The sequence below is a fragment of the Sturnira hondurensis genome, unplaced genomic scaffold (assembly GCF_014824575.4).
Source record: "Sturnira hondurensis isolate 20B ecotype Veracruz unplaced genomic scaffold, ASM1482457v3 Scaffold0018805, whole genome shotgun sequence".
NCBI lineage: Eukaryota > Metazoa > Chordata > Mammalia > Chiroptera > Phyllostomidae > Sturnira > Sturnira hondurensis.
Window position 1 is genome coordinate 2,142,835 of NW_028091436.1, and position 26,523 is coordinate 2,169,357.

General features: G+C 66.3%; 2 protein-coding genes across 5 annotated transcripts in view; one reads left to right on the forward strand and one right to left on the reverse strand.

Moving 5' to 3' along the window:
* Positions 1-184: 184 nt before the first annotated feature.
* Positions 185-9,831, reverse strand: PTPN7 (protein tyrosine phosphatase non-receptor type 7). Of its 4 annotated transcripts, none has more exons than XM_037070526.1 (10): positions 8,819-8,938; positions 8,009-8,179; positions 7,323-7,506; positions 6,974-7,055; positions 5,881-5,957; positions 4,625-4,762; positions 4,239-4,349; positions 3,554-3,711; positions 2,554-2,667; positions 185-1,776 (listed from the first exon to the last, which is right to left on the reverse strand). In XM_037070526.1, the coding sequence occupies exons 1-10, from the start codon at positions 8,839-8,841 to the stop codon at positions 1,683-1,685; spliced, it is 1,152 nt and encodes a 383-aa protein (XP_036926421.1). In that variant the 5' UTR covers positions 8,842-8,938; the 3' UTR covers positions 185-1,682. The 4 variants fall into 4 exon arrangements, with proteins under 4 accessions (XP_036926421.1, XP_036926424.1, XP_036926423.1 ...); XM_037070529.1 differs by lacking the exon at positions 8,819-8,938 and adding an exon at positions 9,660-9,831 and having other exon boundaries at positions 186-1,776; positions 6,974-7,058; XM_037070528.1 differs by lacking the exon at positions 8,819-8,938 and adding an exon at positions 9,263-9,359 and having other exon boundaries at positions 186-1,776; positions 6,974-7,058.
* Positions 9,832-16,770: 6,939 nt separating this feature from the next.
* LGR6 (leucine rich repeat containing G protein-coupled receptor 6) overlaps positions 16,771-26,523 on the forward strand; it is a 65,777-nt gene continuing 56,024 nt past the window's right edge. Inside the window, exon 1 of the mRNA XM_037070533.1 lies at positions 16,771-16,973. Coding sequence (XP_036926428.1) covers positions 16,771-16,973 — 203 coding nt within the window. The remainder of the gene's footprint in view (positions 16,974-26,523) is intronic.

Below are 26,523 nucleotides of genomic sequence, written 5' to 3' on the forward strand. Positions count from 1 at the left end.
TTTTCTGACTCATCTTGTTTGGTTCACAATTTACCCAGAACCACTTGTTTGGGACCTTCTGGCCCAAGGTGAAGTAGATGTTTGAGGGTGATGTTGATTTATTTTACTAATATCACCGTGATATTTAGGAAAAAATCATTTGGGGTGGGAGGTGGTGGTGGGGTTCAGCAAGAAAGGTTGGCAGCAAATGAAAAAGTTGGCCTGTTTTGGTCAAAGTCGAAATTTCTTTCCAGAGGCCTGCCAGGACGCCCCTGGGCCTCTGAGGACCCAGCCCGGGGCCTGTCGAACCCCAGGCTCCGGGCCACCCCCGCCCTCTGCCCGGTGCTCCCTGGTTCTTGGTAGCCACATGTCGGCTACTTCAGTCAGAGGTGCATAAGCCCTCAGCGTCAGCCGTCTCCATCACCCCCACTGCAGATGACCCCAGATGAGCACGCGGTGGCCGACAGGAGCCCCGGTCTTGGTCCAGCGCAGCATTCTGGGCTCTTAAGCATCGCCTCCCTCAACTCTGCCCTTTATGGACCCCTCTCTAGCTCGCCAGGTGCACGCTGCCGGTTTCCTAAACTGACAGTTTCACTCTGTGCACGGGCCCTCGGAAGGGCCAGGAAAGTCCCTGGACAGCCGCGGCCTGCCCTGGTCTGCGGCTTCCTTCTTTCTGTGTTGCTATAAAGAGACCCCAGGGGCCCGAGAGGTCGGTGGGAGGATGGAAAGAGTCAGCTACCCAAGGCTCTTTATTTTCTCACTCAGTTCCTTTTCCAGAGCCGTGCCCCCTGTGTGCCCAACGTGGTGGGGCTGCGTGTCCAGGGAGGGAGCCTGCGGGCCGGCGTCTGGGAGCCGGCCTTGGGCAGGGCCAGGCCCCTGAGAGCACAGGGCCCAGCTTCCCCGGGCACACTTCCAGGGCTGTGGGGAAGGTGGGCTCCCCCAGCAAGGCCAGGCGGAAGCCTGAAGAAAGCAACTTCTGACCTCTGACCTCCGTCTCAGCGCCGCTGGGGGTGTCGGGCCTCTCTCCAGAGGAGCTGGGGTGAGTGGCCAGCTGGCGGTTCCGGAGGCACGGCTGTCCCTCTGGGCCTGGGAGAGGGGTCCCCACACTTTCCCTCTTCCAGAGACGTCAACTGCCCGGCCTGTTCCCCTGCGCATCCGTCACTCCCAGGATACCCCTGGGCCCAGAGGGCGTCTGGGAGGCTGAGCCCCCCTCACAGGGTGGGGTGAAGAAGTACGTCCCAGCAGGGGAATCTGACCAAGGTCAGGACAGGCCTCTGGCCCCAGCACCCGGTCTGTCCTGGGCAGGGCGCAGGGGCAGGCCGTCCTGTCGGCCCAGGAAGGTGGGACCACGAGCCGTCTCCCACTGCTTTTCCTTAACGGCAGCAAAGTGTGTCAGACACTTGGCGGCTGCCACTCACAGGGTGTCCATCAGCCTCGCGGGTCTGCTGAGCGGCCCCCCGATCCTACTGTCAGAGACACAGGCGGGCTCCCCCTGGGGTCCACTTGGGGCCACCAGAGCGAGCAGAGGCGCAGCCAGTGGGGAAGACCTGGTGTCCGGCTGTGGTAGTGGCTGAGCGGTGTCCTGTGACCCCTCGCTGAGGGGGCACCTCTTCCCCGTGGCCGCCCAGAGGGTCTGCAGCTTGGAAGGCCCACCTTCCCAGGCCTGGAGGAGAGGTGCCCGGGCGGGCGGAGGGCGCCAGGGCTCAGGGGCTGGGCTCCTCCGGCAGCTGCGAGGCGTACAGGGCCAGGGTGTGGTGCAGGAACTGGTACTGCTCTGCCGTCTGGATCATGCCCCCCCTGTGGGCACGGCACGCAGCTGTGAGTCCCTTGGCAGCCCTCACTGCGCCCGGGAGCCCCCCCCCCCCGCACCTCTCTGCTTCCTACTCCTTTCTGCTGCCCTCATGGGAGCCCCCTGCCCCTTCCTTACTCAGGACTGAGCCTGGGGACTGCACAGAGAGGACGCCCCCTGCTGGCGCATGGTCATATGCGACCCATCAGCTGCTGGGGCAGAACAGGCCCCGACTCCCCAGGCCCAGCCAGGAGTATTCCTGGGCACCAAGGCCTCCTCGTCCCAATAATCCTAGACAGAAAAGCAATAAGCCCACGGAGGTGTGCAGCAGGTTCTCACGTCCCCAACCCGCTCTGACACAAGCTAACTCAGGCCTGAGGCGCCTCTCTGCGGGAGGGGCCAGGGAAGCAGAGGAAGAGTCAGTGAGGCGCGCGCCCCAGTTGGCTCCTGGTCCTCTGTCTGCCGGCCAGGGGCCTTCTCTGCACCCCTGTCACTGCCTAGCATCTAGGGCAAGGAGACCCCATCCCCCACCTTTCCCCTGAGCAGGGGTTTGGGAAAAACAGAGTCAAAAACCAACAAAACATCACCGAAGTCTGGGGCGGACCCACAGGGCGGTGTAGTTAATTCTAGGTCCCCAAGCAGAAGTTCTGGGGAGAGACGTTTTCGTGGGAGCCAAAGAAACAGCTCCGTGGGCAAAGGGCGCTTCCTCTCTCCCCGCAGCGCTCTGACCCCGGGAGGTGCGGAGGCCACCCGGTGTCCTCATCCCACTCACAGCCGGGGCTCACCTGTCCAGCCGCAGTTGGCACACGATGCCCAGGATGTCCACTTCCCCTCGGGCCTTCAGCTGTTGGCAGCCCATCCGGGTGGCGATGAAGCAGCCGGTCCGGCCAATCCCTGCACTGAATGTGGCCAGGGAGGGGACGGAGGTCACAGGTGACCGGAACAAGGGGGCCAGGTTCCAACCAAAGAGAAAGCGCCAGGAACTAATGCACTCTGTCTGGCGGCTGTGGGCACGGGGGCAGGGAGGTGGCAAGGCCTTGGCAGGTCACAGCCGGCCCAGGACGAGCTACGTTTCTTGCCGACCTCGCTCGGAGCCTATGCCAGGTCACCCTCAGGTCCCTGGGGGTGTTTGATAAGCTCGTGACAGCGGTTTCCAACGGCCTGCGCCCACGCTGGCCTGCTGACCCTGGGCTCTCCTTATCTGACCATGACTTCCTCCCAGCGGCGGACGCCGCCCATCCCCACCTCGGGCCTCCCACAATTCTCTCTCTTGCCCTTGATTTTGAAATCATCTTGGGCGTCCTTCTCTGAACCCCTGATAGAAGCCGCTCGCCACCTTCCCTCCCCTGCAGGGGCCACTGTGGGTGTGGGGGGCGGGGGGTGGCTGTCCCTTCTGCCTCTTCCTTCTGCTTTATTAAGGAAACGCACTCCCAGAGGGTGTCCTTGTAAGCGTGCCCCCTGCACGGGGCACCCCAACCTCTGAGGCTGTAGCCAAAGTACTCCTTCCGGTGCCATGAGGACCCCTCATCCTTGGGTTTCCCATAATCACCCCTCACCACTCTCCCCTCCCGGAGCCCTCCAGGCCCCCAGCCTCGGACGCTGCCAGCAATGTGTCCGTTCGAACATCTCATCTCTGGGCCCCTTTGCAAATGCTGTCCCACCCGCCTGGAAGGCGGCCCCCTCCCCTCACCGCCTTTCAGGTTTCAGTTCCGCTCGGACCCCTGGGTCCTGGGAACCCCCCTCTGCCCGAAGTCTGGGCTGGGCTGTGGGAGGGCGGGCGAGTACCTGCAGTGGACCACCATGGGCCCCGTGCTGGCTGCCGCCTCCAGGCTGTCCTCCACCTCGGCCACCAGGCGCAGCAGTGGCCGGGCCGACTCTGGGGTCTGGTGGTCAGGCCAGGCCGAGAAGAGGATGTGTCTCACTGACCGGCACTGCTCCTGGTGCTGGCGGGGACACATGGCCTGAGGCCCAGGGACAGGGTGGGGAGCACCCCAGCCCAGGGCAGAGGGGAGGAGACCCCAAGCCAGGAAGGCCAGCTCCTTTCCTGCCTGTCATGCTTCACCCCTGACCCCGACATGCCTGGAAGGAACTTGGGCTGGGAGAGGGGACAGTCCCCTTTTGCCTCCAATTAGCAGGGGACTTGGGGAAAGTCCCTTCAGCCCACTTTCTTCATCGAGAAAATGGGGACAATGATATCTTGCTGGGGAGCAGGAGGGCAATGAATTGAGAGAGACTAGTGCCCAACGCTGCCCAGTGATAGACGGCACTTCGAAGCATATCCCTGTGTCCCCTCCCTCCTGCGCCATGCCGCTGGGCCACCCTAGGCTCTGCCCTGAGAGAGGCACCCATGTCCCTCTGTCTTCTGTGCCCCAGACGCTTCTTGCAGACCCGGGTCCCAGGACGATGGGAGACGTCGACCCTAGCCCCAGGGGAGCTGGGGGCCCGGCCGCCCCGTGGGCCGAGCGCGCACCTGGATGGTGAGCCTCCGTGTGGAGTATTCCGGGAGCGCTCTCTCCTCCTGGACACGGATCCGGAAAGGCCCGTGCGTGTCCTCATCTGTGGGCCAGTAGTGGACACATTTCTAGGAGGGAGGGAGCCGGGAGTCAGGGAGGCGTGGATACGGCCAGGGCAGCAGGAAGTCCCCGCCCCACCCCACCTGCAGATGAGGTGCCCCCCTTCCAGCCGGAAAGCCCCCACGGGGCACGTGTGTCTCAGGAACTTTTCTGGGTGAGTGGGGCGGCCTGGGCCTGCCTGTAGGTGTTCTCCGCCTCCAGGGGGTTGTGTGCTGCCCTGAGTAGGGGTGTGTGTGTGGGGGTGCAGCCCCTTCTGGGTTCACCAGGAGCCCTGGCCTCCTACCTCCTTGGTCTCTCGGAGCTGAGTGAGCATGACGATGAGTGAGGCGCCTTCCTGCCACACCATGTCCCAGAAGTCCGACACGGTGTTGGGCATGGGGCCCTGGGTGGCAATGTAGACCTTCTCCTGCCCGTCGTAGCCCTGGGGGGGGTGCATGGGGAAGGGGAGCAGCGGTGAGAGGAGGGCTCTGGGGAGACCGGGCTCTGCAGGTGCCAGGACCAGGCTGAAGCAATGAGTGTGGACAGGCATGTGCACACGCAGACACACATGGAGATACATGCCTACATGTGCACACACCGTAAGCACATGGTGGAAAAGACAGGGGTTCTGGAGTGAGGCCCGCTGGGTCTAGACCCCTGTCCTGCTGCTGGCTGGCTGGGGGGCCTCCTATGTGGTTACCCTGTCTCCGGGAGCCTCGGCTGTCTCATCTGCGAATTGGGCACAATCTCTCCCTTGCAGGAACACAGTGCAGCTTAGATTCGAAGTGTCGCCAGAGACCAGCGCGTCGCACCCCGTCTCTGAGCACCTGTTTCCCTCTCCCCTGCTCTCTCCTGGCGCCGAGTGCGAAACCGCTCTTCCGCGTCCGCTGCAGGAGCGTTTCAGGTTTCCATACTCCTTTTACGAGGAGCAGGAGGAAGCCCAGCCCGGCCAGCCCTCCTTTCTCCCCGTCGGAGTTCCCGGCCACGGCTGCCCAGGGCCGCGGTGAGACCCGGGCCTCTGCTCCCCTCGTTTCTGCCGGCAGGTGGGGATCGTGTCCCCCGGGGCCCCGCCTCACTAACCGCCCGGCGGCTCTCGGCGCCCGTCGCCGTCCCACCACTGCGGGGCCCTAGGTGGCGCTATTTCCCCGCAGCCTCAGGGCGCGGGCCGTGGGAGGCCCGAGCCCCCCAGGCCTGGCATTCCGGTGGCTACGGGTTCCTGTGTGGCTTGGTGGGAACCACGTCCACAACGGAGGGGCTGCGTGGGGACAGGTAAAGGTGGGAGGGAGGGAGAGAGGCAGAGGCAGCGGCAGCGAGACGGCCATTTGTGCAGACTGGTGGACCCAGCTCCACCTGCCACCTCCTGGCCAGAGTTGCTAGGGGTGAGCCGAGGGGTGGGTTCGGGACACTTGGGGGCCCTTCTTTCAGCTTGTTTCACATACGCTCTGTTTTCTCGGGGCGTCATGGGGACTCGGTGTCTGGCCAGCCTGGCGGGCCAGCATGAGTCGGGGCGGGAGATACCCCTGGGGACACCGGCCAGCCCCCCAGCTGCGCGGCACTCACGCGGATGTAGTTGGCGTTGATGTAGTCCCCGTCCTCCCGGCTCTGGGCGCGGCCAAGACGGACTCGGCTCTGCGGATCTAGGCAGACGAGTCAGCGGGGGTCAGAGGTCATAGGGTGACCGGCAAGGGCAGGGTGCTGGGGCCGAAGGAGGAGAGGTCCTGTGGCGCCCGCAGCTCCTCGGTGTGGCTGTGACGGGCCCTCCGTGTGGACAGGAGGGGCCACACCGCGTTTTGAGCGGCGCAATGACACCGTCCAGGCCCTGGTTTGGGGTTGGGGGGTGCTGCACAGGGTGGGCCGTAGGGAGAGGTAGAGAGCAGAGCAGAGGGGCCGCTGTCCCAGGCCCCATCCCCGCGGGGTGCCGAGGCCACTCCAGAGGAATGCAGGTGAGCTCACAGTGCCGCGGGCTCCGGGCAGAGGGTGCCGGGAACCTCAGGCGGAGGGGGCTCCCAGCTCTGGGGGCTGCGAGGCTGGGTAGTCAGTCCCCAAGCCCTGTGGTCAGTGGCTGGGCCTGGGGACGAGGATGGGCAGGAACCTGAGCTGGGCCCTCAAGGCTGGCTGCTGAGCCCGATGAGGCTGCTCAGAGGGCGTGGGAGGCAGGGAACTGGGCCCAGGCCTCTGCCTCTGTCCTCCTCATGACCCCTCGCGCATCTCAGGCTTTTCAAGACCCTCTCTAGGCGCCACCCCTGCAGCCCTTCCCTGGGTGCTCCCCACAACACCCCAGGGAAGAGGAAGAAGAAGGTTCCGTGCCCCCAGCTGAGTCACCTTGGGCCAGGCGTGCAGCGGCTCTGCGACTCAGTTTCCCCATCTGTGAGGCGGGGATACCATAATACCATAGCGCCAACATCGGGGGTCCCTCAGAGAGACTTGGAGTGCAGCCCGGCCCTGAGAGCACCCCCACTCGTGGGAGGCTGACCGCCGCCTCCCCCGGGAACAGGAGGGGCTGTGGTTCTCGCCATGCGGTGTTGGGGTATCCACTGAGATACAACCCGGGTGGGCTCCCTGGCTCTTCCCGGGCTGAGACCATGCATCCTGTGCAATCCTGACCCCAATCCTGACAGCCCTACCCCTGCCCTGCTCCCCCCAAAGTCCTTACTGGGCAGGATGGTCTTGTACCGGTCCTTGGAGGCGTGGCCAGGGATATCCAGGTCTTCAGGGTTGACAAAGTTTGGGGGGATCTTCTAGTGGGGGGAGGACATGAGTGAACAGCTGACACCCCTGTCCAGCCTCCACCCTTTTCTGCTGGAGCTGGGCCCTGGTGGTCCGGCCTCCTGGCAGTGGCTCGCAGGCCTGGGTGGGCCGCGGCGGAGGAGGAGCCTGGGGCTGTCTGCTCCTTGTAGCCTGGGGTTCATGTCGCGGAGGGCCCAGAGCGGAGGCCCCCTCACAGTGCCCAGAGCGGGACGGAGCCTGTGATTCCGAAGGGCAGGGGGACCCCTCGTTCTTACCAAGAACTCCTCCTCCAGCTGCTGCGGACTGGGGGGCTGGTGCTGCAGGGCCCAGCGGGTGAGGGGGCGGCTGGCGGTGCGCAGGAAGTGCAGGGTGACCTCCCGCGGCGTGTTCACGGAGCAGATGGGTTCCACGGCGCCCAGGGAGCGCACGTCCAGCACCAGTGCCACGCTGGAGCCCCGCCTGCGGGCACGGCATCCGGGCCTGGTGAGCGAGCGCCGTCGCCCAGGCCCCGCTTTCGGTTATCGCTGACTCGGGGACCGTGGGCGGCGGCCCCCCTGCCTCCCTGAGCCACGGCCCCCTGAGTTCAGGGTTCAGGACCCTTCTCTGGCTCTTCTCCCTCCTCAGCCAGAACAGGGCAGCCCAGCGGCCGGCTCCAGCAACCCGCCTGCCCCACCCCTGGCCTGACTCTTAGAGCTGGAAGCTTCGTTCAGACTGAAGACAGCCAGCCCTTCTCCAGGGGCCCGAGGACAAAGTTGGGAGCAGGGACAAGGCTGACATGAAACTCTATGCCCCAAATTGTAAAGGGCATGCAAATGGACACGGGGTTTCCTTTTTAGGCTACAGTCAGCGACTGAGGACCCCTGGGCTCCCTGTTCTGGGCTGGAGGGGTCATCAGAGGGGCTGGGGGTCAGCGCCGGGCTCTCAGCCAGGAAGGCCCTCCAGCCCCCGGGAGGGGCCTCACCTCTCCTGCAGGCGCACATGCTTCTTGGCCGGCGCTTTGGTGGGCGGAAGCTGGGTCATGGCTACCCCCAAAGACCAGGCCGTCGGCTGTGCTCTGGAGCGCCCCCCACAGGCCTGGACCATGCTGGGGGCTGCTGGGCCGGGGGAAGGCTCACTCAGCCATGAGGTTTGCCTGAAAGACAGCGCCCCTGGGCTGCTGAGTGCCGGGCTGCCGCGCAGGGGCGGGGCCCCAGACCCAAGCCGCCTCCTGCCCTCCTCCTCCTCCTGTTTTCACCGGGGATGGGGGGAGCCTCTGTTGCCCACAAAATGGTGTTGTTCACCTTAGCAAGGCCAGGCTCTGCACCGCGGGACCCAGGGTGGTTGGCAGTCTGGGGTTAGAGGAAGGGCAGGATGAGGGCAAAGATTGCGGGGGAAGATGGACAAGCATTCAGAAGGTGCAGAGAGGGGCAGAGGAGCACCCGGGCTGCCCCAGACTGAAGTTCACAGACCCAAGTTCACGACCGGGCCCCAGGCTGGAGGCTCGGAGAGAAGGCAAGGGAGGAAATTCGGAGTGTGGGCTCCCCAGGGAAGGGAGGAGACAGCTCACAGGCACCTGCGGGCCCAGCCCATGGGCCTTCTCTGAGTGAGAACCCTGAGGCCCCTGGCCGCCTGCGGGGACCGGGGCCTGCCGATGCCGGCCCCTAGTGGGACCCTCCCAAGTTCGTCCCGGCTTCAGGGGTCTCCATTTAGAGAGGTAGATTGGGGGTGTTCCTTCCTCCTCTGCCCATCCCCCCTCTCCTGCCTCCCTAACCGTCACAGGAAATGGCCTCACCAAGCCCATGAGCGACAGCGCATGGTGAGGAGACGCTGGGGGCAGAAGAGGGGCGCGGAGGTGGGGGGCCGTCTGCTCTTGGGGGACAGTCCCCATCTTCCAGAGCCAGGGTCCCACTTCCGTGGTGTGGGTGTGTGGGGGGGGGTGGTTGTTAGGGATCCTAAGGCCGCAGGGACCGAGGCGGGGAAGACAGAGTGGCCCGTGCAGAAGCAGGTCACCGAGGGGCTCTCCGCAGCTGGAGGGCTCCTCAGCTCTCCTCTCCAGGCAGCCCCTGCGGCCCCGGCCCTGCGTCCTCGGGGACAGCAGCCAGGTCAGCACCCACTGCCCAGCCAGACACGGGCACCCAATGCGCCCTCCTGGGGTTGCCTGTGCGCCTCCCTGTGGCTCCCAACGCCCCAGTGCCACAGAACGCCTCCGGCCCCCACCCCCCCATTCTTGACTCACCAAAGCAGCTGCACCCCCCAGGCTGCCTCTTGCCAGCTGTCTGTCTGTCTGTCGGTCTGTCTTTGAGGCTGAGGAAGCTTCAGGAAGCCAGCTTCCTCCCTCCGCCCCTCCTAGCTGCCACCCACGCACACCCAGCTGCATGCTGCCCTCCTGCCGCCACCAGGGGTCAGGTGCCTCCTGCCTGTGCCCCTCTGGGGACGGCCTGGCAGCGTCCCCACACCTCTGCCCTGGGGTCAAGGCTGGTGCCGGGGCTGCTCAAGCTGGACGTTCCCAACCACCCCAGACCCTCTTCAGACTGGTGTGCTGGGCTGTCTCCCCACTGGGACGGTCATGTCCAGCTGCTGCCGACTCGCTGGGCAGAGCTCAGCCGACCCCCCCAGCTGTTGCCCAAACTGACCTTGGCCAGAGACTGGTGTCCGCAGCTCTGCTTCTGCCTCAGTGCCCGGCCCCAGCTCTACCGGCCTCTCCAGAGTGGGGAGTTCATGGTCAAAGCCCAGGCTGCTTCCAGGGCAGGAGCGGGCACAGATGGGGTGGGCAGGGAGAAAAGGAGGCAAACACCGGGCCCAGTGGGCCCCAGGGGTCGTCCCCGGGGCAGAGCCACGTGGCAGCTCCTCTGGTCAGAGACAGGCCACCCTGGGAGCAGGCGGCGGAGATGCTGACGGGAGGGGCAGGGGAGTGGCCCCAGTCCCCAGCCCCTCCAGGCCTCCTCCCAGCAGCACGCCGATAGCCTGCGCCCTCACTGCCGGGACACCCGGGTCATCTTTGCTCTCCAGGAGACTGGGGCCTGGGGAGTGGCTCCCGGGCCCCAGCCTCACAGCCTTCGGGCCCTGCTCCCCTCAGCAGGTCCTGCCGGCTCATGCTCTCCGCACCTGTCTCTGTGCACCTGGACACAGCAAACACCCTTCCCTCCCTGGCCCCCCAACACGCACAGCCCTGTCCTTTCCCACCCACTTCTCTGGTTCAGCCGTCAACGGTGACAGACAGAAAGAAACTAGGTGCAGTAGGCACAGGGGCGGTTCGTGGGGGGCAGGGAGGGCCGGCCCGCTGCCGGCCCAGGGGCTGGAGACTGACCAGTAGCCCCTGGAACTGGTGGCCTCCCAGCATGGCCCTGGGTATAGGCGGGACGGGCTCCCCTCAGAGGCCAGCGGGTCCTGGCCCCTTCCTCCCCCTCTGGGGGTGCATTTCCCAGGGGGGCTGATCAGAGCTGGGTAGTACTTGGTGCCCAAGACCCCAAGGGAGGGGCAGGAGCCCAGGTGTCCCCGATACCTGTGGGGACTGACATGAGGCTGCCCCCAAACTAGGCAGCCAACAAGGGGGGGCCCTGAGACCAAAGAGGAGCAGAAGGGGATTGGAAAGAGGGCCACCCCCTGTGGTCCACACTGGTGATGGTTATCGAGAACAGGAAGCTAGGGGAGCACAGGGGGGAGGAGGAAGTGGGCAAGCCTTCCCCCCAGGGCGACCAGTGCCCCTTGTTTCTGTGGCCGGAGCCCTGTTGGCAGTGAGCACCTCTAACCTCACAAGGCCGCTCCCACGGCAGAGGGAGGGAGGGAGGAGCTGGGGGCCCAGCTCTCGGGCAAGCACAGATGGGGGGCATGGCTGGTCCCTTTGGGTGTCTAGGGAAGACAGTCACTTCTGTGGGCTGCCCACTCCTCCTCTGGGTCTGCTGAGGAAGGCTGGGGCGTTGTGGCCGTGTGGGGTGGGAGTACTACCCACAAGCCCAGCCTGGGGTCCTGGGTCACCCTGTTCACTCCCTGGCTGTTGGGGGTGGAGCTGGAGGGCCCTAGCAGAGACCTTGCTCTAGGACCTTCCCCCCTCCCAGCGCCGTGGACCTGCCTGCAAGGTCTGTCAACCTCCCCCCCACCCCCGACTGCCGGCCTGCCCCCAGTGTGGGGGTGCCGGCTGCCCCGACTCCAGAGCAAGCAGAGCTGCAGCTGAGCCCGAGGCCCTGCATGTGCCCAGAGTGACCTGCCAGGGCGCAGGGTCCCCGTCAGGCTCCCGCCCTCGTGAGACAGTCGCAGAGCAGAACGGAGCTGACCCCCCGGGGGCCTGCGCAGGGACGGGCGTAGCAGCATTTGGGTCAGAACCAGGCTCTGACTCTCAGCTCTCAGCCAGACTCTGGGAGAGAGAGGGTTTCCCGGGTCACACTGCCACCCCCCTCATCACCCCCAATTCCGGGGTCGCCAGCCACTCCCCGTGCGTCACCAACCCTCATCCGGAATTCCCAGAAGTTATTTCCAGGCAGCACCCTCGGGTGGCCCGGGCGCTGCCAGCCCCAGAGTCAGAGGCTGCTGCCCCGTCAGATCCCAGAGCAGGGGTCTCGGGGACATGGCCAGCTGCTGGAGCCCTGTCCTGCACATGCTGCAGGGCCCTCCACTCCCTGGCCCTCGTCAGCTCCCCTCTGGAGAAGTCCTGGGCCAGCCTCAGGGGCCCCGCCCAGCTTGTTCCTGGCCGTGTGGGGGAGACAGACACCCAGGGTTGGGGTGGGGGCGGCGGCCTGCAGAGAAGGCAGGGAGACACGAGGCAGCGGGGGGCGGGGGGGCGGGGCTGGGTGCTGCTGGCCTGGGCTGCTGCTGTGAGGTCAGGAGCCCCCGGGCATGTCCTGGGGTCCGGCCTCCCTGGGGGACCTCCGCACTCCCGCCCCCCCCCCAGCCCAGTTCCCTGACCTGGTGCCTGCTGTGGAGGGACTTTCCCATCACCCCCGGCTGGAGGACCAGGGAATCAGACCGCCTGGGCCCCGGGACCCAGGGCCAGCCTGCCCCCCAAAGCCAGGACCCAGTGAGATGGTCGTCCCTCTGCTGTCCCACAGTGTGGCCCTTCCTTCCCAGGGCCCCGCCCCCCACTTCCCCACGTCCCTGGATGCCCACTGCACGCCCTCGAGGTTCACGTACACACACGCACACCTGCCCAGCCCCCTGCCAGGATCTTCCCTCAGCCCCTAGCTGCCTTTCCACAGCCTGGTCAGGGGGCCAAGGCCACCCCATCCCCGGTGACCTTCCTGGGTGTCGGAGGAAGAGTAGGAGACCTGCCTCTCTCCTGCCTGGTGACTGTCCTCCCCCAGTGCGGGGGCTGCCCAAGGCCTGGCTTCAGGTGGGAGGGGTGGGCCAGAGAGAGCCGCCTGGGAGGGGCCTGGCTGGCTCACATGGGGCCTGGACACCCGGACCCTCCCCAGCCCCTTGGCCTCCCGGCTGGCCCTCTCCAGAGGGAGACGGTGAGGCACTCTGGGCCCTGGGCAGGGCCCTGGGGCTGTCTCAGGAGAGGATGTGGGTTTGTCTGTGGGGCCGAAACACAGCTCTTTGGGGACTTTTTTTGCTGAATGGAGAGGCTGGGGCCAGGAGGGTGTTTGTTATCTTTCTGCCGCCTCTTCGGAGCTCCCTGCCCCCTCAGCAGCTGCTCCGGGCTGGCGGGGGCTGGCAGGTGTGCCTCCTGTGGCCAGGTGCCCCTGTGCTGTCCTCAGCAGGCCCCTCCTGTGGGGACTCTTGGGAGGGGTCTGAGACACACCCTCAGGCCGCATCTGCGCCATCCCTTCCCCTTGGATTCGGAATCCGGGTGTTTCCACCTGCTCCCTGCCACTCTGCTGCTGCAGAGATTCTGCTGGTGCTGCCCGAGGTTGGGGGGTGCTCGGGGGCAGGGTTCCTGTCACATCAGCTTCCCTAGTGGCCCTCCCCTGACCTCATCAGGAAGAGCACACGTGTGCACGTGTGCACATGCCATGCACACACAGCCCCGAAAATCTGATGAGTTCTGCAGGGCTCAGTTTCCAGGCCCTGTCCCCATCCAGGGCCCGGCGGGCGGCTCTGAGGTTTGGGGCGGGAGGGGCAGGCAGCCGGCTGGGCCCTGTCTCCCCAGCTGCCTTGGTCTGCTGGCCCCCCATGCCTGCCTGCTCACTGCATGGTCCCCTCCACTCTCCCGGGGCCCAGAGCCATTTCCCCCTTCTGTCCCCCTGTCCCCCACCCACACTCCCATGGTCTCTCCACGGCCCCACTGTCCCGGGGTGGGGGTGGGGAGCAGCTGGAGGCTGAAGGGCAGCCTCAGGCCAGTGCCTCCGGGAGGCTGCCCCTGAGGTGGGCTGGGTGGTGACGGTGGGGTCTCTGAAGCCCCCTCCCGGCTGGAGCTCCTGGGCCGCACACATGTGCATGCATGTGCCCTCACCCTGGCAATCAGACATGGGTGTGGGTGTCTACCACTGTGTGCTCTGTGGGGCCTGGGGGGCCAACGTGTCCCCAGCGCACATGCCCCTGCCCTTTGCCTCCGAAGGGCAGAACCCACCGCAGGAACCCACTGCCACCCAGAGGCCTCTCCAGAAAACCCTGGAGAGGGGGGAGGCGGGCAGCAGGTGCCATCACTGTCTTGCTGAAACAGGGAGGATTGAGCATGCCTGCAGTTTCTCAGCATGGCCATCAGGTGGCGTGCGTTCTCCTTGTAGGAATGGCCAGGGGTCAGGTCCCACGGGATGAGGCCAGTGGGGCCTGGAGTGGGGGGGGGGGATCCCGGGGGCCACCCAGGCTGCGAAAGCAGGGGCGCCAGGTTCTCAAGCCTCCATCTGGCCTCTGCTGTTTCTCATTGTGTCCACTGGGTCTTGTTCTAGGCCAAGAAGGGGTTAGGAGTCAGGTAGGGCTGCCGGGGGTTCGGAGCACAAAAGACGGGCTCTCTGCATCGAAAATCCCTTTCCACAAGCCTGGGGGACAGGGCCCCGGACAGGGACACCAGGCACTCAGCTCAGCCCCTGCAGGTGCCGTGGAGAAAGCTCGCTGGAGGGAGCAGGGGGTGGGTGGACCCTGGACTCCCCAGTGACTCTGTGCTGTGGTGGGCCTCACAGCTCAAGAGTCCTGCTTGGGTCACAGGCCCAAAGGACACGGTCTCCCGGCTCTTCCCCACTGTGCCCTGACACCTGCCAGGGTTGAGCTGCCTGGCTGGGCACAGGCTGGCTGGCTCACCCCTGCCCAGCCTCCCCGCCCTGCCCCGCCCTGCCCCGCCCTGCCCCGTCCTGCCCCGCCCTACCCTGGCCCGGGTGCATTTTCCCACCCACCTGGGAGCCTGCCCCGCCCCCTCCGCCCCAGGGACCCTGTCCAACTTTAGGTCCTCTGCCGCAGGGGCGTGGCCCAGCTGCGGGGACGGACAGGGACTCAGGGAAGGTTCTGCGGTCTGCAGGCGGCCTCTGTGCAGTGCCCGAGCCAGCCACCAGATGGCGCTGTGAACCACGGTGTGCTCTGAGCAACTCTGGCTTGGAATGCACCGGGAGCCTGTCTCATCAGAGACCTAAGTCTGCCCCCAGGTCCGCCTCCACAACCATCGGAGCAGCGCACTGACGGCGGGGCCGCCCTGCGCGGTCACTGAGCTGGGCAGAAGCAGAAGAAGTCTGTGCCGGCCGCAGGGCAGCCCGGCTCCGGGGCTGCGTGCTGTGAAGGGCAGAGTCAGGAGTCAGGAACACGGGGGAGCCTGGGAAGCCCGAGACTGAGCGTGTTCTGTCTGTTAACCTCCCAGGAGGAGGGGACAGCTTCAAGGAACTCGGGACACAGGCCCCACCACAGGGCACGGTGGCTGGGGTCCAGCTGAACTGGCCGGCCCACAGCCCGTGTGCTGGGCACTTTCCCTGGGGACAGCCCCCACCCTGCACCCTCCAGGTTTTCAGACTTCAGCCTCTGGTGTCTGGATTACTCACGGCCCTCCCTCCTCGCCCCCACCCCTACACAGTGAGAGAGACCCTGCTCCTCTCTGGCTATCCTGCCCTCCTCTGAATGCCAGCATCCCCAGGGCTCCCTGAACCCCGGCACGCCGACTTGAAGGCAGGAGGGACCAGGTCTTTGTGGCTGCCAATCTCTCTCCTCCACCCTCCCCTGCACACCTGAGGCAGGTGGGGTAGAAAGCAGCGAGCGCCCTGGGGGAGGGGATGGCCAGGGAGAAGCGCAGCGTCCCAGGCCCTTCAAGACTGAACAGCCCAGCAGGGGACCTGACCTCCGGTGGCCCCAGGAGGTCCCATCTGCCTCCCTGATCAGACGGCTTGGTTCTGCACGGTGCCTGAGGCTGGGCACCTGTTGTGCCCATGGAGGGCCCTGGGGGAGCCCCAGAGAGCCTGGGAACATCCGAGTGGGGGCCCTGGAAGGGACTTAGACTCCCAGACAAAGGAGGGGCAGAGCTGGGACCTCCTGCTGAAGTACAGGGGTCGGAGGTCAGGGAGGGCCCTGTCGGGCCTGGCTGGAGAGTTGAGAGCAGAGGGAGGGCTTTCTGTGCCATCAGGACTCTCCTCGACTGAGGTGAGGCTCTGCCCCGCCCCCATGTCAAGTCCCCATTGTGCTCTGTGTTTATCAGGAGCCTCGGGTGGGGCGGGGGCCGTGGTGGCTCTCAGGAGGGCAGGCGGGAGACTCCGCACCACCGGCCGAGGCGCCTTGTGCCAGGGAGGCACTGCGCCTGGACAGCTGGCGCTGAGGACAGGTGAGGGCGGAACCGGAGCTGTGGGCGAGTGAGGCCGGACGCGCAGGCAACCTGGGAAGGCTGGGAGGGGTTGATGAGAGGGTCCGGAGGGTCTGGGGTGTGCAGTCCGGGACGAAGGGGGTCCCGGGCTTCCGGTGCGCGCTGCGGAGGGACCACGGGAAGGTGGGGCAAACGTGCGAGACCCGAGCCTGCTCCGACCCTGCCCTCGCTCGGCTCAGCAAAGGGTCGGTTCTAAGAAGAGAGCCCAGGCCCCGGGGTTCCCGCCTCCGGGGCGTTGAGCCTCAGCTGCCGCTCTGGCCGCCAGGTGGCGCCCACCCGCTGCCTGGAGGGCTCAGCCTGTCCTTCTGCGGGGTCCTGCCAGCAGGATCCGGGGGGTCCCGGGCTGCGCCGCACGCAAAGCACTCTCAGCGGGTGGAAATGCGCGCCCATTTCTTGGGTCCTTTGTCCGCCACCCCATCCCAGCCCGCAGGGTCGCCCTGGGGGAGGGACGACCCCGCATGCCCCTCCCCTGGGCAGCAGAGTGAGAAGATTCAGTTCACGGGCTGTTTCCCATCTTTGGAGTGACCTTGACCAACGCCCCCTCCCCCACGGGTCACCGTTTCCTCCTGCGGGGGTGGAGGGCTCGGGGGTCTGTGGGGGCTCGAGGTTGCTTCCCGAGCGCCGCTCCCCACCCCACCCTCCGTCCCCTGAGTTCCGTGGCTGCCCCTGCAGCCAGGAGGGTCTGCGCCCAGGCCCTGGAGCCGGGTGAAAGCAAGTGCGGGCCGAACGGACGGCGCGGCTCGCGGTCCCACGGGTTCTCCGCTGGGTTCTCTTCCTCGGGTAGAAGCGCTGCCAGCTCAGAGGAAGGAGGGAAGGGGCGAGCCGGGCGCAGCAAGTTTCCTTGACTCCTCCTCCGCCGTGTCTCCCTCCCTCGCCAAGCCCAGCCTGTGAAACGGAGTAACGCACTCGCCATGCCTGCGCCGCGCTGACTGCAGGGTCCCGCGCCGCCGCCGCCGCCGCGCCCGGAGCAGAGCCCGCCTGGCCGCGCAAACGGTGCGCCCGCAGCCGCCCGCCGCCAGGTGCCCGGCCCCGCCGCCACGATGCCCTGCGCGTCCGGGCTGCGCGCGCTGTGGCTGTGCGCCGCGCTCTGCGCCTCCCCGTGCGCCCCCCAGCCGGGCCCGGCGCCCGCCGCCTGCCCGGCCCCGTGCCACTGCCAGGAGGACGGCGTCATGCTGTCGGCCGACTGCTCGGAGCTCGGGCTCTCCGCCGTGCCCCGGGACCTGGCCCCGCTGACGGCTTACCTGTGAGTACCCGCCGCGCACACTCCTGCGGCTCCCGCCTGTGCCTGCCGGGCCCCAGTCTGGGGCACCTGCCGGGTGGGTGCCCTGCGCACAGGCCTTGGCGAGGGCTCTCCCCTTCCAGTGCACTGACCACTGGAGCCGGGACGGGGATGGGGTGGGGGGAGAGGCAGACTAAACGTCAGACAAGCTGGGCGCTGGGCTTTCCTTCCTGGTCTCCCGGTCCCCCCTCGCCCCGGACCCCGCCCCCGACTTGTGGCTTCACTGAGGGAGCTCAGGCTTGGTCAGAGCTGGTCAGGGCCGGGCTTGGTGGCCCTTGTCCTCCGAGAGTGCCACGAAGGGGGAGAGCAGAGGGGCCTCCGGTGGGGAGTAGGGTCCGTCCTCTGAGTGTCAAAGGCAGCTGGGCAGACACGCGGGCTGGGCAGTGCTGGTGGGGGGGTCCCTGCAGTTGGCAGAGGGGCTGATCCACTCTTGCCTACTCCAGAAGGGACCCTGCCAGTGCCCTGTCCCTTTGCTGAGGCCTCCCGGACCCCCGGGGGCACTGGTGAGAGGCTGATTTGTTGTGGGCAGGCAGGAGGCTAAAAACCAGGGAACCGTTTTCAGAGTCTGAGTTAAGGGCGAGATGACTCGTGAAGGCGTCCCTGTTGGGGGCAGCTGTCTGGGGACCAGCCCCCAGGAGCGTCCCCGCAGAGCCTCGGGGCCGGGGCCGGGGCTCTGGCTGCAGTGCCCTCAGGCAGGAGGAGGGTGTGCAGTTCGTTCCTGCACCCCCCCTCCCGCTCTGAGGAAAGGAGAGGGGCCAAGCTCAGCCTTTCTGGGGCTCCTGCACCCTTTCTCCGTGGGCGGAGAAGGTGGGAAGCCTGGGGCCACCAGGCCAGGGCGGCGTCCCCCCACCCCCGCAGCTTTCTGGCTTTGGGGCTGCAGGACCTGGGTGCTGTGAGGGAGGGGGCGCTGGGGTGGTTTGCACAAGAGCCCCACATGTTTGCCACACCAGACGGGACCACGGCGCTCCGTGCTGGCATGTCCTGGGTGGGCGTGGGGGGCCCTGAAGGGCAGTCCCTCTCGGGGCTCTCCTCCCAGCCTCTCTGCCCTGCGTTGGGATGCCCTCTCCGGGTGCGAGGGGGGGACCAGGGGAGGGAGTGGGCGGAGAGCCCTTCCTGGTGCCCGCGGTGAAGACAGGGTCCGCCGTCAGCCAAGCCTGGGAGGCGGGGAGCCCACGCAGCCTGCAGAGGAGGCCGGCTCTGCCCTGCACCTGCTGCCCCCGGGCAGCCCCACCTGCGCCTGTGTTGTGGGTCGGCGTATGTGACAGTGGTCCCTTTGAGGACAGGGTTCTGTGGCTAAAGAGCTTGGGAGCCAGTGTGGGGGCCAAAGGTCCCTTTCCTGCGTTGAGGGGCCAGGGGACATCTTCCGGGCAGAGTGGTCCAGCCCCCTGTCTAGCACCTGTCTCCCTGGGCCATCTCTTTTTCAGGAAGAGCTTGGAGACGGAAGGTACAGAGCCATTTGGGGATCTGAGCTCCTTGAGGCCCAAGGTGGTAGACGAGGGGAGATCTTGCCCATTCTTGTCCCCACCCCCTGGGGCCGTGAAGGCCACACCAGGGTCCCTGGACGTGGGATAATCCACCGAGCTGGTCTCACGTCCCCCTGGGACTTGAGGAAGGCCCCTCGTGCTTCTGGGAGCAGACAGCTCGTGCTTCTGGGAGTGGGAGAGGGATAGACAGAGACCGCACGGGGATGCCGTGGTGGGCTCTGGGTTGTGGAGGGGCAGCGGGAGAGTGGCCCGTCCCCTGCCTCGGGCTGCGGAATGGTCCCCTCGGCGAGGTGGATGAAGGTTTTCTGCTGGAGCTGGCCGGTGGGAGCAGGGCTCAGAGGAGGGGCCTGCTCTCTCTGCCTGTAGGAGAGCAGCCCGGGGACAGACAGGGATGGGGCGTGGCAGAGGGTTGTCCCTGAGAAGAGCCCAGCCAGGGAGGTCCCGGGCCCCTTCCTCTGCTCAGCAAGGTCGGGCTGTGGGATGTCAGATGTGCCCGCTCAGGCCCTGCTCCAAGTGGCCGGGCTCTCGCGGAGGACGGTGCAGGCTCACATCTAACGGTGTGCCCACAGTGGCCAGCCGTCTGGGCCACCCACTGAGCGTCACCGAACCCCTGGGCGCCTCAGCTTCTCCCTTGGTCCACGGAGGGAAGCGGGGGGCTTGGGGTGTGACTCAAGGTCTCGTGTGGGCCTGGCTCCCAGGTGACTCTCAAGCAGGCCGCCACTCTCATGCCTCTTGCGGGGTGTTCCACCCAGGAGATGGGAGCTCCGGGGGCCCTCCCCGAGGGAGGGACGCTGAGCTGGGGGTGGACGCGGCCCTCCAGGGAACAGACTCCAGCTGGAGGGGGCGGGGGTGGGCTGCCAGGCCCTGGTCTGGGTCAAGGCTTGGCTGTCCTTGGGGTGGGGGCCCAGCCAGCTAGTGAGCACTGGGGATGGGGAGGGAGTGGGCTGGAGGCTCCTGGGGAGGGCCTGTCTGGAGCCCACCTGGGGGACAGGGAGCCCCGCTCTGGGGTACCCCCATCTGCTGGTGACAAGGCCCTTCCCCGTGTCCCATCCCGAGTCCACATGGGGAGGGACAGACAAGCACGCAGGGCTGTCCTCGGGCAGGACACTCAAGTCCCCCTGCCCCAGGTCGGCCCGTATTGGGAGGAGGCTGGTGCAAAACTGGCCGAGGAGTCGCAGGCGCTGGTTGGAAAAGAGCTGAGACATCGACTGGCTGTGACCCCAGGTGTGGGGGGCGGAGGCGGGCCACTCCATGCGTCCAGCAGGCTGCTCACGACCTGCCGGGGCTCCACGCCCCTCAGACCAGCGAGGTCCCATGGAACCGGCTGGGAAGGTCGGACGGTGTCTGTGGGTAGGTTCTGGGTGGTTTTCCCTGTCCTTGTCACTGCCTGGGGTGCTGGGACCGGTGAGACGGAGGCAGGGGCCCTGGCCACAGCAGAGCTGTGTGCACCTGGCCAGGTAAGGGCCCCCTGTGACTCAGTTTCCTCGTTTGTACGCAGAGCCAGAGCTGTGTGGCGTCGCTGAGGGAGGGCTGTGAAGGGCTGGACAGAGGGTTTGGTCAGTGTTGGGAAGAGCTTCACCAGTCGCCTTGTCGAGGTGGCCGAGGCCCAGGGGTGTCCGTCCAGGTGGGCTTCCTGGAGGAGCCCTGTTCTGTGAGGGGCGTGGGGTTGGGCTGTGGTGGGGCCCAGGGAGACAGAGGGGCTCTTGGGGCGCCCCAGAGCAGCTTCGGTTTTGTCCTGGCTGGGGTGGGGGTGGGAAGCAGCGGGCAGAGGACCGTTCTGCCCGCCTCGTTTCGGACGGGCCTTACTGGGTCTGTCTTGTGAGGGAGGAGGAGAGTGTGTCCAGGGGGTGGACGTGCAGGTGTCCATTTTCACCTCTGAGGCTGCCCCCCTTCCTGACGCCTGGGCCACAGCGCCCCCACCCCCAGCCCTCCGTCCCTGCGTTGCTCCCAAACTTTTCTGGACCTCAGCGTCCACAGCTGTGTTGAGAAACGAGAGCGTGGGAGAGGCCCCCTCCCAGGCTGGTCCAGCAGGGGATAGGAAGCCCCCAGGGAGGGAGCCGCTGGGGCAGCGCCCAGACCGGGGCAGAGAGACGAAGGCAGGGAGGGGGGCCGATTCCAGGAGCCTGTCCTCTGGGGGCCTGTGTGCCCGCCACACAGGGCAGCCCGGGGGGCGGGGGGGTGGCTGGCGGAGGGAGAGTGGGGGGAGGGCCCGCACCCTAGTTCAAAGGAAAGGCAGGAAACAGCCGCAGGCCAGAGAAAAAGGAAGCCTCGCCACTCTGACAGGGCGGGCGCAGGGCGCGGCCGGGCGGGGCGGCTGGCGGGGAGAAGAAAGCCTGGCCCAGGGCAGAGTGGGCACCCGGCCCGCCTGCCCTCCCGGTCTGTGGGCGCTCAACCCCGACAGCCCCGCAGATGCTGAGCCCCTTCCTGCCCCGACCGGTGCCCACCAGGCGGGGGGCCACTCGGTGCTGCCGGTGGAGAGGCCCCTGTCCCGGCTCTGGGTTCAGGAGCTGCACGCCTTTGGGGTCCTCGGTCAGCCTCGTGCAGGCCTCCTTTCTTTGCGTCCAAGTGGGAATGGGGACTGGAGTCCCTGGAGGGGCGGTGGGGAGGGGCAGATGGGCCACACAGCAAAACTGGTGCCTTTCTCATCGCCCCTCCCGGCGGGGGCCTGGTACTAGCACATTTGCCCTCCATGCCTGCTCTGCGAATGAGCCACGAGGCCCCCCCACGACCAGGCGGGTTCCGGCTGCCAGGGTCTCCTCAGGAGCTTCCTCAGAGTGTCTGCCCGCCCTCCACCCCTGGTTGTTCCTCCTGAAGCCGCCCCGCTGACCTCCAGGGAAGAGGGCCTTTCCCCAGCGGGTCTGCCCGGGCGCCCAGCCCAGGATGGAGGACGGGCCCCTCCTCACGGGGAGACTGGCTGGCACCTGATGGTGTCTTCAGAGAGGACAAGTCTGGGCTTCTAGGTCCCTTCTGTCTGGGGCGTCCCCAGAGGCAGACCTGCCCAGTCCTGTGGCCCGAGGGACGGCCACGCTGCGGCTGCTTGCATTTGGGGTCTGTGGCTGCCCCGGGATGTGGTCCCTGAAGGGACCAGTGAGGATCCCCTCTGAGCTCATCCCCGGTGGGCTGGGGATGAGCAGCTCACTCTGCCCGGAGCAGGGCCAAGGGTGGGGAGCCCTGCAGGGGCCTTGGACACCTGGGAAGGCATGGGGACAGGTGGGGGGAGGTGTCTGGCCCTCCCTGACACGCGGGGGTGACAACTCATTTAGCCAAACTGTCGTTAGTTCTGACTCAGGGGCCATCAGGATGGGGGGCCCCTTGGTGCTAACTACCCTGTTGGTAAAAGTGGGATTCCTGGTTTCCGATGGCCGTTCAGGCTTCTCTGCCCTTCAGACGTGGAGACAGGTCTCCGGAGGAGGCGAACACCCGGGACACCGAACGTGGGCAGCGAGCAGAGAGTTATTTTGGAAGCAGAAAAGGGACATGGCAGGGCACTCAGGGGCTGGCAGTGTGCCCCCCGGAGCCTTGCCAGAGCAGGCACCGGTGGCTGGCAGCCTGCAGGCAGGTGGGGGCTGGGCCCAGCCCCGAGGCTTCTTCCTGTGTCCAGTTTCAGCCTTCCCTTCCCGCCCTTGTCTTCAGACACAGATGGGGCGGTGTGTGTGTGTGGGGGGGGAGCTGTGTCATGAAGGGTCCCCGGGCTGGGCTGCCGGGGCCCTTCCGGTGAATTGTGAGATGCAGACACTCCTGTGCCCGGCTGCTGGCCTCTCCCTCCACTCCAGTGCAGTGGGAATGCTGTCCCGGGGGAAGGGTCTCGCCCTGGACCTCGACCTTCCTTCCAGGAAGACACTAGCTGGTCAGGAAGGCCGGTTCCTGGGGCCCAGACAGACGTACGTCGTTATGGGGGGACTGTCCCCACAAGGGATGCCACTTACTGCTTTCCTGTGAGCACATGGTGGCTTCGCCCCACGCCCACCCTGGGAGGGCAGTGCTGGAGTCGCTCCCACCTTACTGAGCAGGAAACCGAGGCCCTCAGGGGCGAAGGAGCCAGCCCCAGGCCACCAGCTGCAACCAGCACACTGTGCTGCCTCTCCAGGGCTCAGAGCGGGGAGTCCTGAGCTCCAAGGGGGTGAGCAACACTGTGGGCTGTTAATCTCTAGGCCGAACAGCCCCTCAAAGGCGATTCCTCCTTGTCCGACTATGTGGGCAAAAGCCGGCAGTTTCCCCTGCTCCCCTCCCGTCTGCCATCTCTGGCCTCTGTGAGGCTGCTCGAGGGGCAGGTGTGGTGAGGGGGTCAGGGCACAAGGTAGGAGCCGCCGCCTAGCTGATGTGGACCCCGAGACGGCCGTGGGGTGAGGGGCAGCTACAGGCCCAGGCATCGGAGCCTCGGGCTGACTCCCATGTGCTCCACGGGGACAATCCTTTCTCCCTACTGAAGTGGGCGGATCAATCCTGGTCCTCTTGGGAGAGCTTAGGAGGCGTCACCCCGCAATGCCCCCACCCGCTAGTCAGCTCGACCTGCCCCATGTCTGTGGGGTGTCCCTGCCTGTCCAATGGACCCGGCTCTGCCCCCAGACCCAGGGCTCCTCTAGGGCAGGGTCCACGCTGTCCCCTGCAGACTGGGAGCTTCCCAAAGGCAGGTCCTGCACGCGGGGGCTTCTCACACTCCTCACACCTGTGCTCACGTATGCACACGCACCCGGGACCATTCTCCGCCTGCTCCTGACAGGGCCCTACCAGGTACGAGAGTGCAAGTTTGTCTGCCTCCCCCGACTCCAGACCTGTGGCCCAGAGTGGGGCGGGGATCAGGTGTCCCAGGATGTAGGCGCGGAGGCAGGAAGGGACTGTGAGCCAATCCCTGCCTTGGTGTCAGCAGAGCCGACTGGGAGGCCCGAGGAGACGAGGAAGGAGGGGGGCTGTTGTCTCGAACAAAGGCCGAGAGAAGGAATTGGGACGAGGCCTGGGTCCAGCCCCGCTCACTGGGCAACAGGAAGCTGGACGGTGGCCAGCTCGCTACCCACGGGCCCACACCCCAGCTCTGCCCGCAGTGCCCACGTGCCCTGTGAGCAGAGGGGCTGCCTGGTGGTCCCCGAGCTCAGAAGGACACCCCTGAGTCATTGCTTTGCGGCCGTCCTCTCAGAATTCTCAGGAACGCTCAAACGAGGGCTCCTTTCCGGTTCAAGCCCGGCCTGCCCTCGGCCTCTCTGAGCCGCGCGCGTTTCCAGCAAGAGCGGCCATCTCTTGTCCAGCCTCCCATCCAGTGGCCACACCGTCCAGTGAGACGGCTTCCTTGGAGCCGCCCTGTGGTCCCTCCGTCTCCCAGCCCTCGTGATAGGACGCAGGCGATGGGAGGGGGGTCACTTTCTCAGGGGCCCACGGGACAGAAGCAGCAGCCGCTGCCCAAGGCACCTAGGGCGGCCCCGCAGCTGGGCTGGGTGCCCCTTGGCCCGAGGATGGCCTCTGTGGGGACGAGGCCTCGGGGACCCTGTGTGACTGCCAGTAGGCGGGGGCATGTCCGTATCCTGTGTCTGGGGGGGGGGGCGCTCCGTGGACCTGTGAGCCCTGGGCCGCCCCGTCTGGGGCGCATCCTGGCTCCGCCTCCTGCTCACCGTGGGAAGGGTGGATTTTTAATTTTTTTGCGGTTACAGTCACATGCAGAACTGTGTTAGATTCAGGTGTGCAGTCGAGCGGACTCACTCTTTTGGTGCCTCAGTTTTCTCACCTGTGGAATGGGCTGCCAAGGGCCCAGAGGGCTGTTGTGAGGGCTTAAGAGGCGGCCTACAGAACAACGCTCTTCGAAGGGCGTCTGACGCACAGTGACCGCTCACGGGCGTGAGCCCAGGCTACGTGTCTGTTCGACCATCGAGTGGACCCTCAGCAGCAGGCCCAGCTGTCTGAGCGCTGGCGTTCGGGACACAAACGCAGTCCCCAGTGGGCGAGGTGGCACAGATTTGGTAACAAGCCATGGGAGCCCTCAACCCCCAGGGGATCCCCTGCGGGGCGGCTGGCTGGGGTGTGGGGGGCGGCAGAGTCCTGGGAAGAATGGGGGTGGTGGTGTCTGTAGACCTTCTCCGGTTTTGTCGGAAGCACCCAGCTGCCGGTGCTGGCTCTTCAGGGTCACACTCAGCGGGGTGGGACCGGGAGACTGAGGCCAGGATTCTGTCTCTGCCACTGGTGGCTGTCTTTGGATGGGCCCTCCGACCTCTGGCACTGTGTCCTGGGGGTGACTGTCCGGGATCCCAGAGTTTCCTTGAGACAAACAACCCTGTGTAAATAGAGGCAGAGGGTCTGCCTCTGGAGAAGGGCCCGAGGGAGGCCCTGAGGCAACCTCGGCGAGGGAGGTGCCCAGGTCCCCGGAGACTCGAAGTTTTGCTCCACAAGCCTGGCGGTCCCCGGGCTGGGACAGGCGTGGCCGTTGCCAGCGCCTCCAGGGCCGGGTGCCCAGCCAGAACAAGGCCCCATTAACTGTGTGCAGCCGGCGGAAAGAGGAATGCTCGTGCGCCCCCACCAGCGAACACCACGCGGGCCCTCGCCGGCCTCACTGCTGGCGGCCCCGCTCCGAATGCAGAAGCTGGGGGCCCCGCCGCCGCCGCCGCCCTGCCTGCACCTGCCAGGAAGCATCAGCCTCTCTGTCCAGATCTGCGTGAGGCTGCAGAGGCACCTGCTGTGGGGCCTGGCGCCCTGCGGGGGTGGGGCTGGGGCTCAGCCCTGAGACCCCTGGCATGCCCACTGTGGGGGGACAGCCCCCGGGCCTTCCGGGGCTGGGGGGCGAGGGTCCCCTGAATCATACCACAGCCTCGGCCCACAGCCTTGGCTGGGCAACACCCCCCACCTCAGACCTGGTCCTGAAGCATCGCCTGCTCCAGTGTCTGGCCCTTGAGGAGGGTAACCACCAGGAGGTCCTCCTTGTGTCTGTCCTTCCTGGGTCCGTCTCTCAGGCTGTAATAACCCTGGGGTTCCCTCCCCACTGAAGTCGGAGGGGAGTGAGCCAGAAGCTGCCCCTGTCTGCTCCACTTCCCTGTCTGCCTGAGCCTGGTCCAAAGGGGTCTTGGAAGGTCTGCCCGCCGTGGGGGCTGAATGCTGCAGTGGCCTCCCTACCCCCAGCTCCCTGCACCCAAACACGTCCTTTAAGAATTAGAAAAAGCAGCCCCTTTGGGGGCTTCTTCAGAGGAGGCCAGGAACGCCCAACCTGACTTAGAACACAAGGGCTGACTGAGATGCTTCCTCCTCCAGGAAGCTTCCCCTGACGCCTCCACCCTGAAGAAGGTGGCCTACTGTGTACCCCTCTGCTCTGGGCTCACCTCCTGGGTTCCAGCTCTCCTTGGCCTTTCTGTTTTCCAATCTAGGCTGGGAGCCCCAGGAAAGCAGGCCCCCAAACCAGGGATCCCGGTGTCCTCATGCTCAGTGGAGTGGGGGCCTGAGTGAAGAAGTGAATGACCGGGCAGGGTCAGGTGTGAGGAGCTGAGCCACCCAGGCTGGGGCATGGGCGCTCACCTGGGTCCGGGGATGGGACGGAGGCGGCCCCTTCAGCCGCTGGCTGGCACTCACCTGGCTCCAGGGCAGGCCGAGGGGTGGCACTGGACCCAGACGGCTGCGGTGAGGCTGGAGCCGCGCCGGGGAGCTTCCCAGCTGCCTGCCAGCCAGCCAGCCAGCCCGCAGCCAGGCAGGGTTTCCTTAAAGTGAGACATCTGTTTATAAACCCTTCCACTTAGGAGCTTTGCCTTCTCTGTTCATGCTCTTTATTTACTTTTCCAAAAAGAAAACTCCTTTTGAAAATTTCCATCCAGTTTCCCACAAGCTGAGATGCTTGGAAGTAGATGCCGTTCTGGGCTCGGGCGGGGAGAGTGCTGGGGACCGCTGGGGACCGCCGGCTCTGGAAAGGCCCTGTGTCTGGCACTTGCCTCCGCTCCGAAGGTCCGAGGTGACGGAGACCCGCGGTCTGCGTTAAGAGGGTACCAGGCTGGCAGGCGAGAAAGCGACCACCCATGAGCGCTCCGGAGTGGGGCGCCGTAGGGAAGGGCTGGCCACTCTGGCGTCCT

Bases quoted from the DNA above. Each gene is read 5' to 3' on its own strand.
- PTPN7 (XM_037070525.1), bottom strand. From the start codon at position 8,841: ATGCGCTGTCGCTCATGGGCTTG. The intron at 4,763-5,880 runs GTGAGTGCCGCG...CACCCCCCCCAG, and splicing joins TCAACGCCAACTACATCCGC to GGCTACGACGGGCAGGAGAA. The intron at 1,777-2,553 runs GTGAGCCCCGGC...CCGTGCCCACAG, and splicing joins TGCCAACTGCGGCTGGACAG to GGGGGGCATGATCCAGACGG.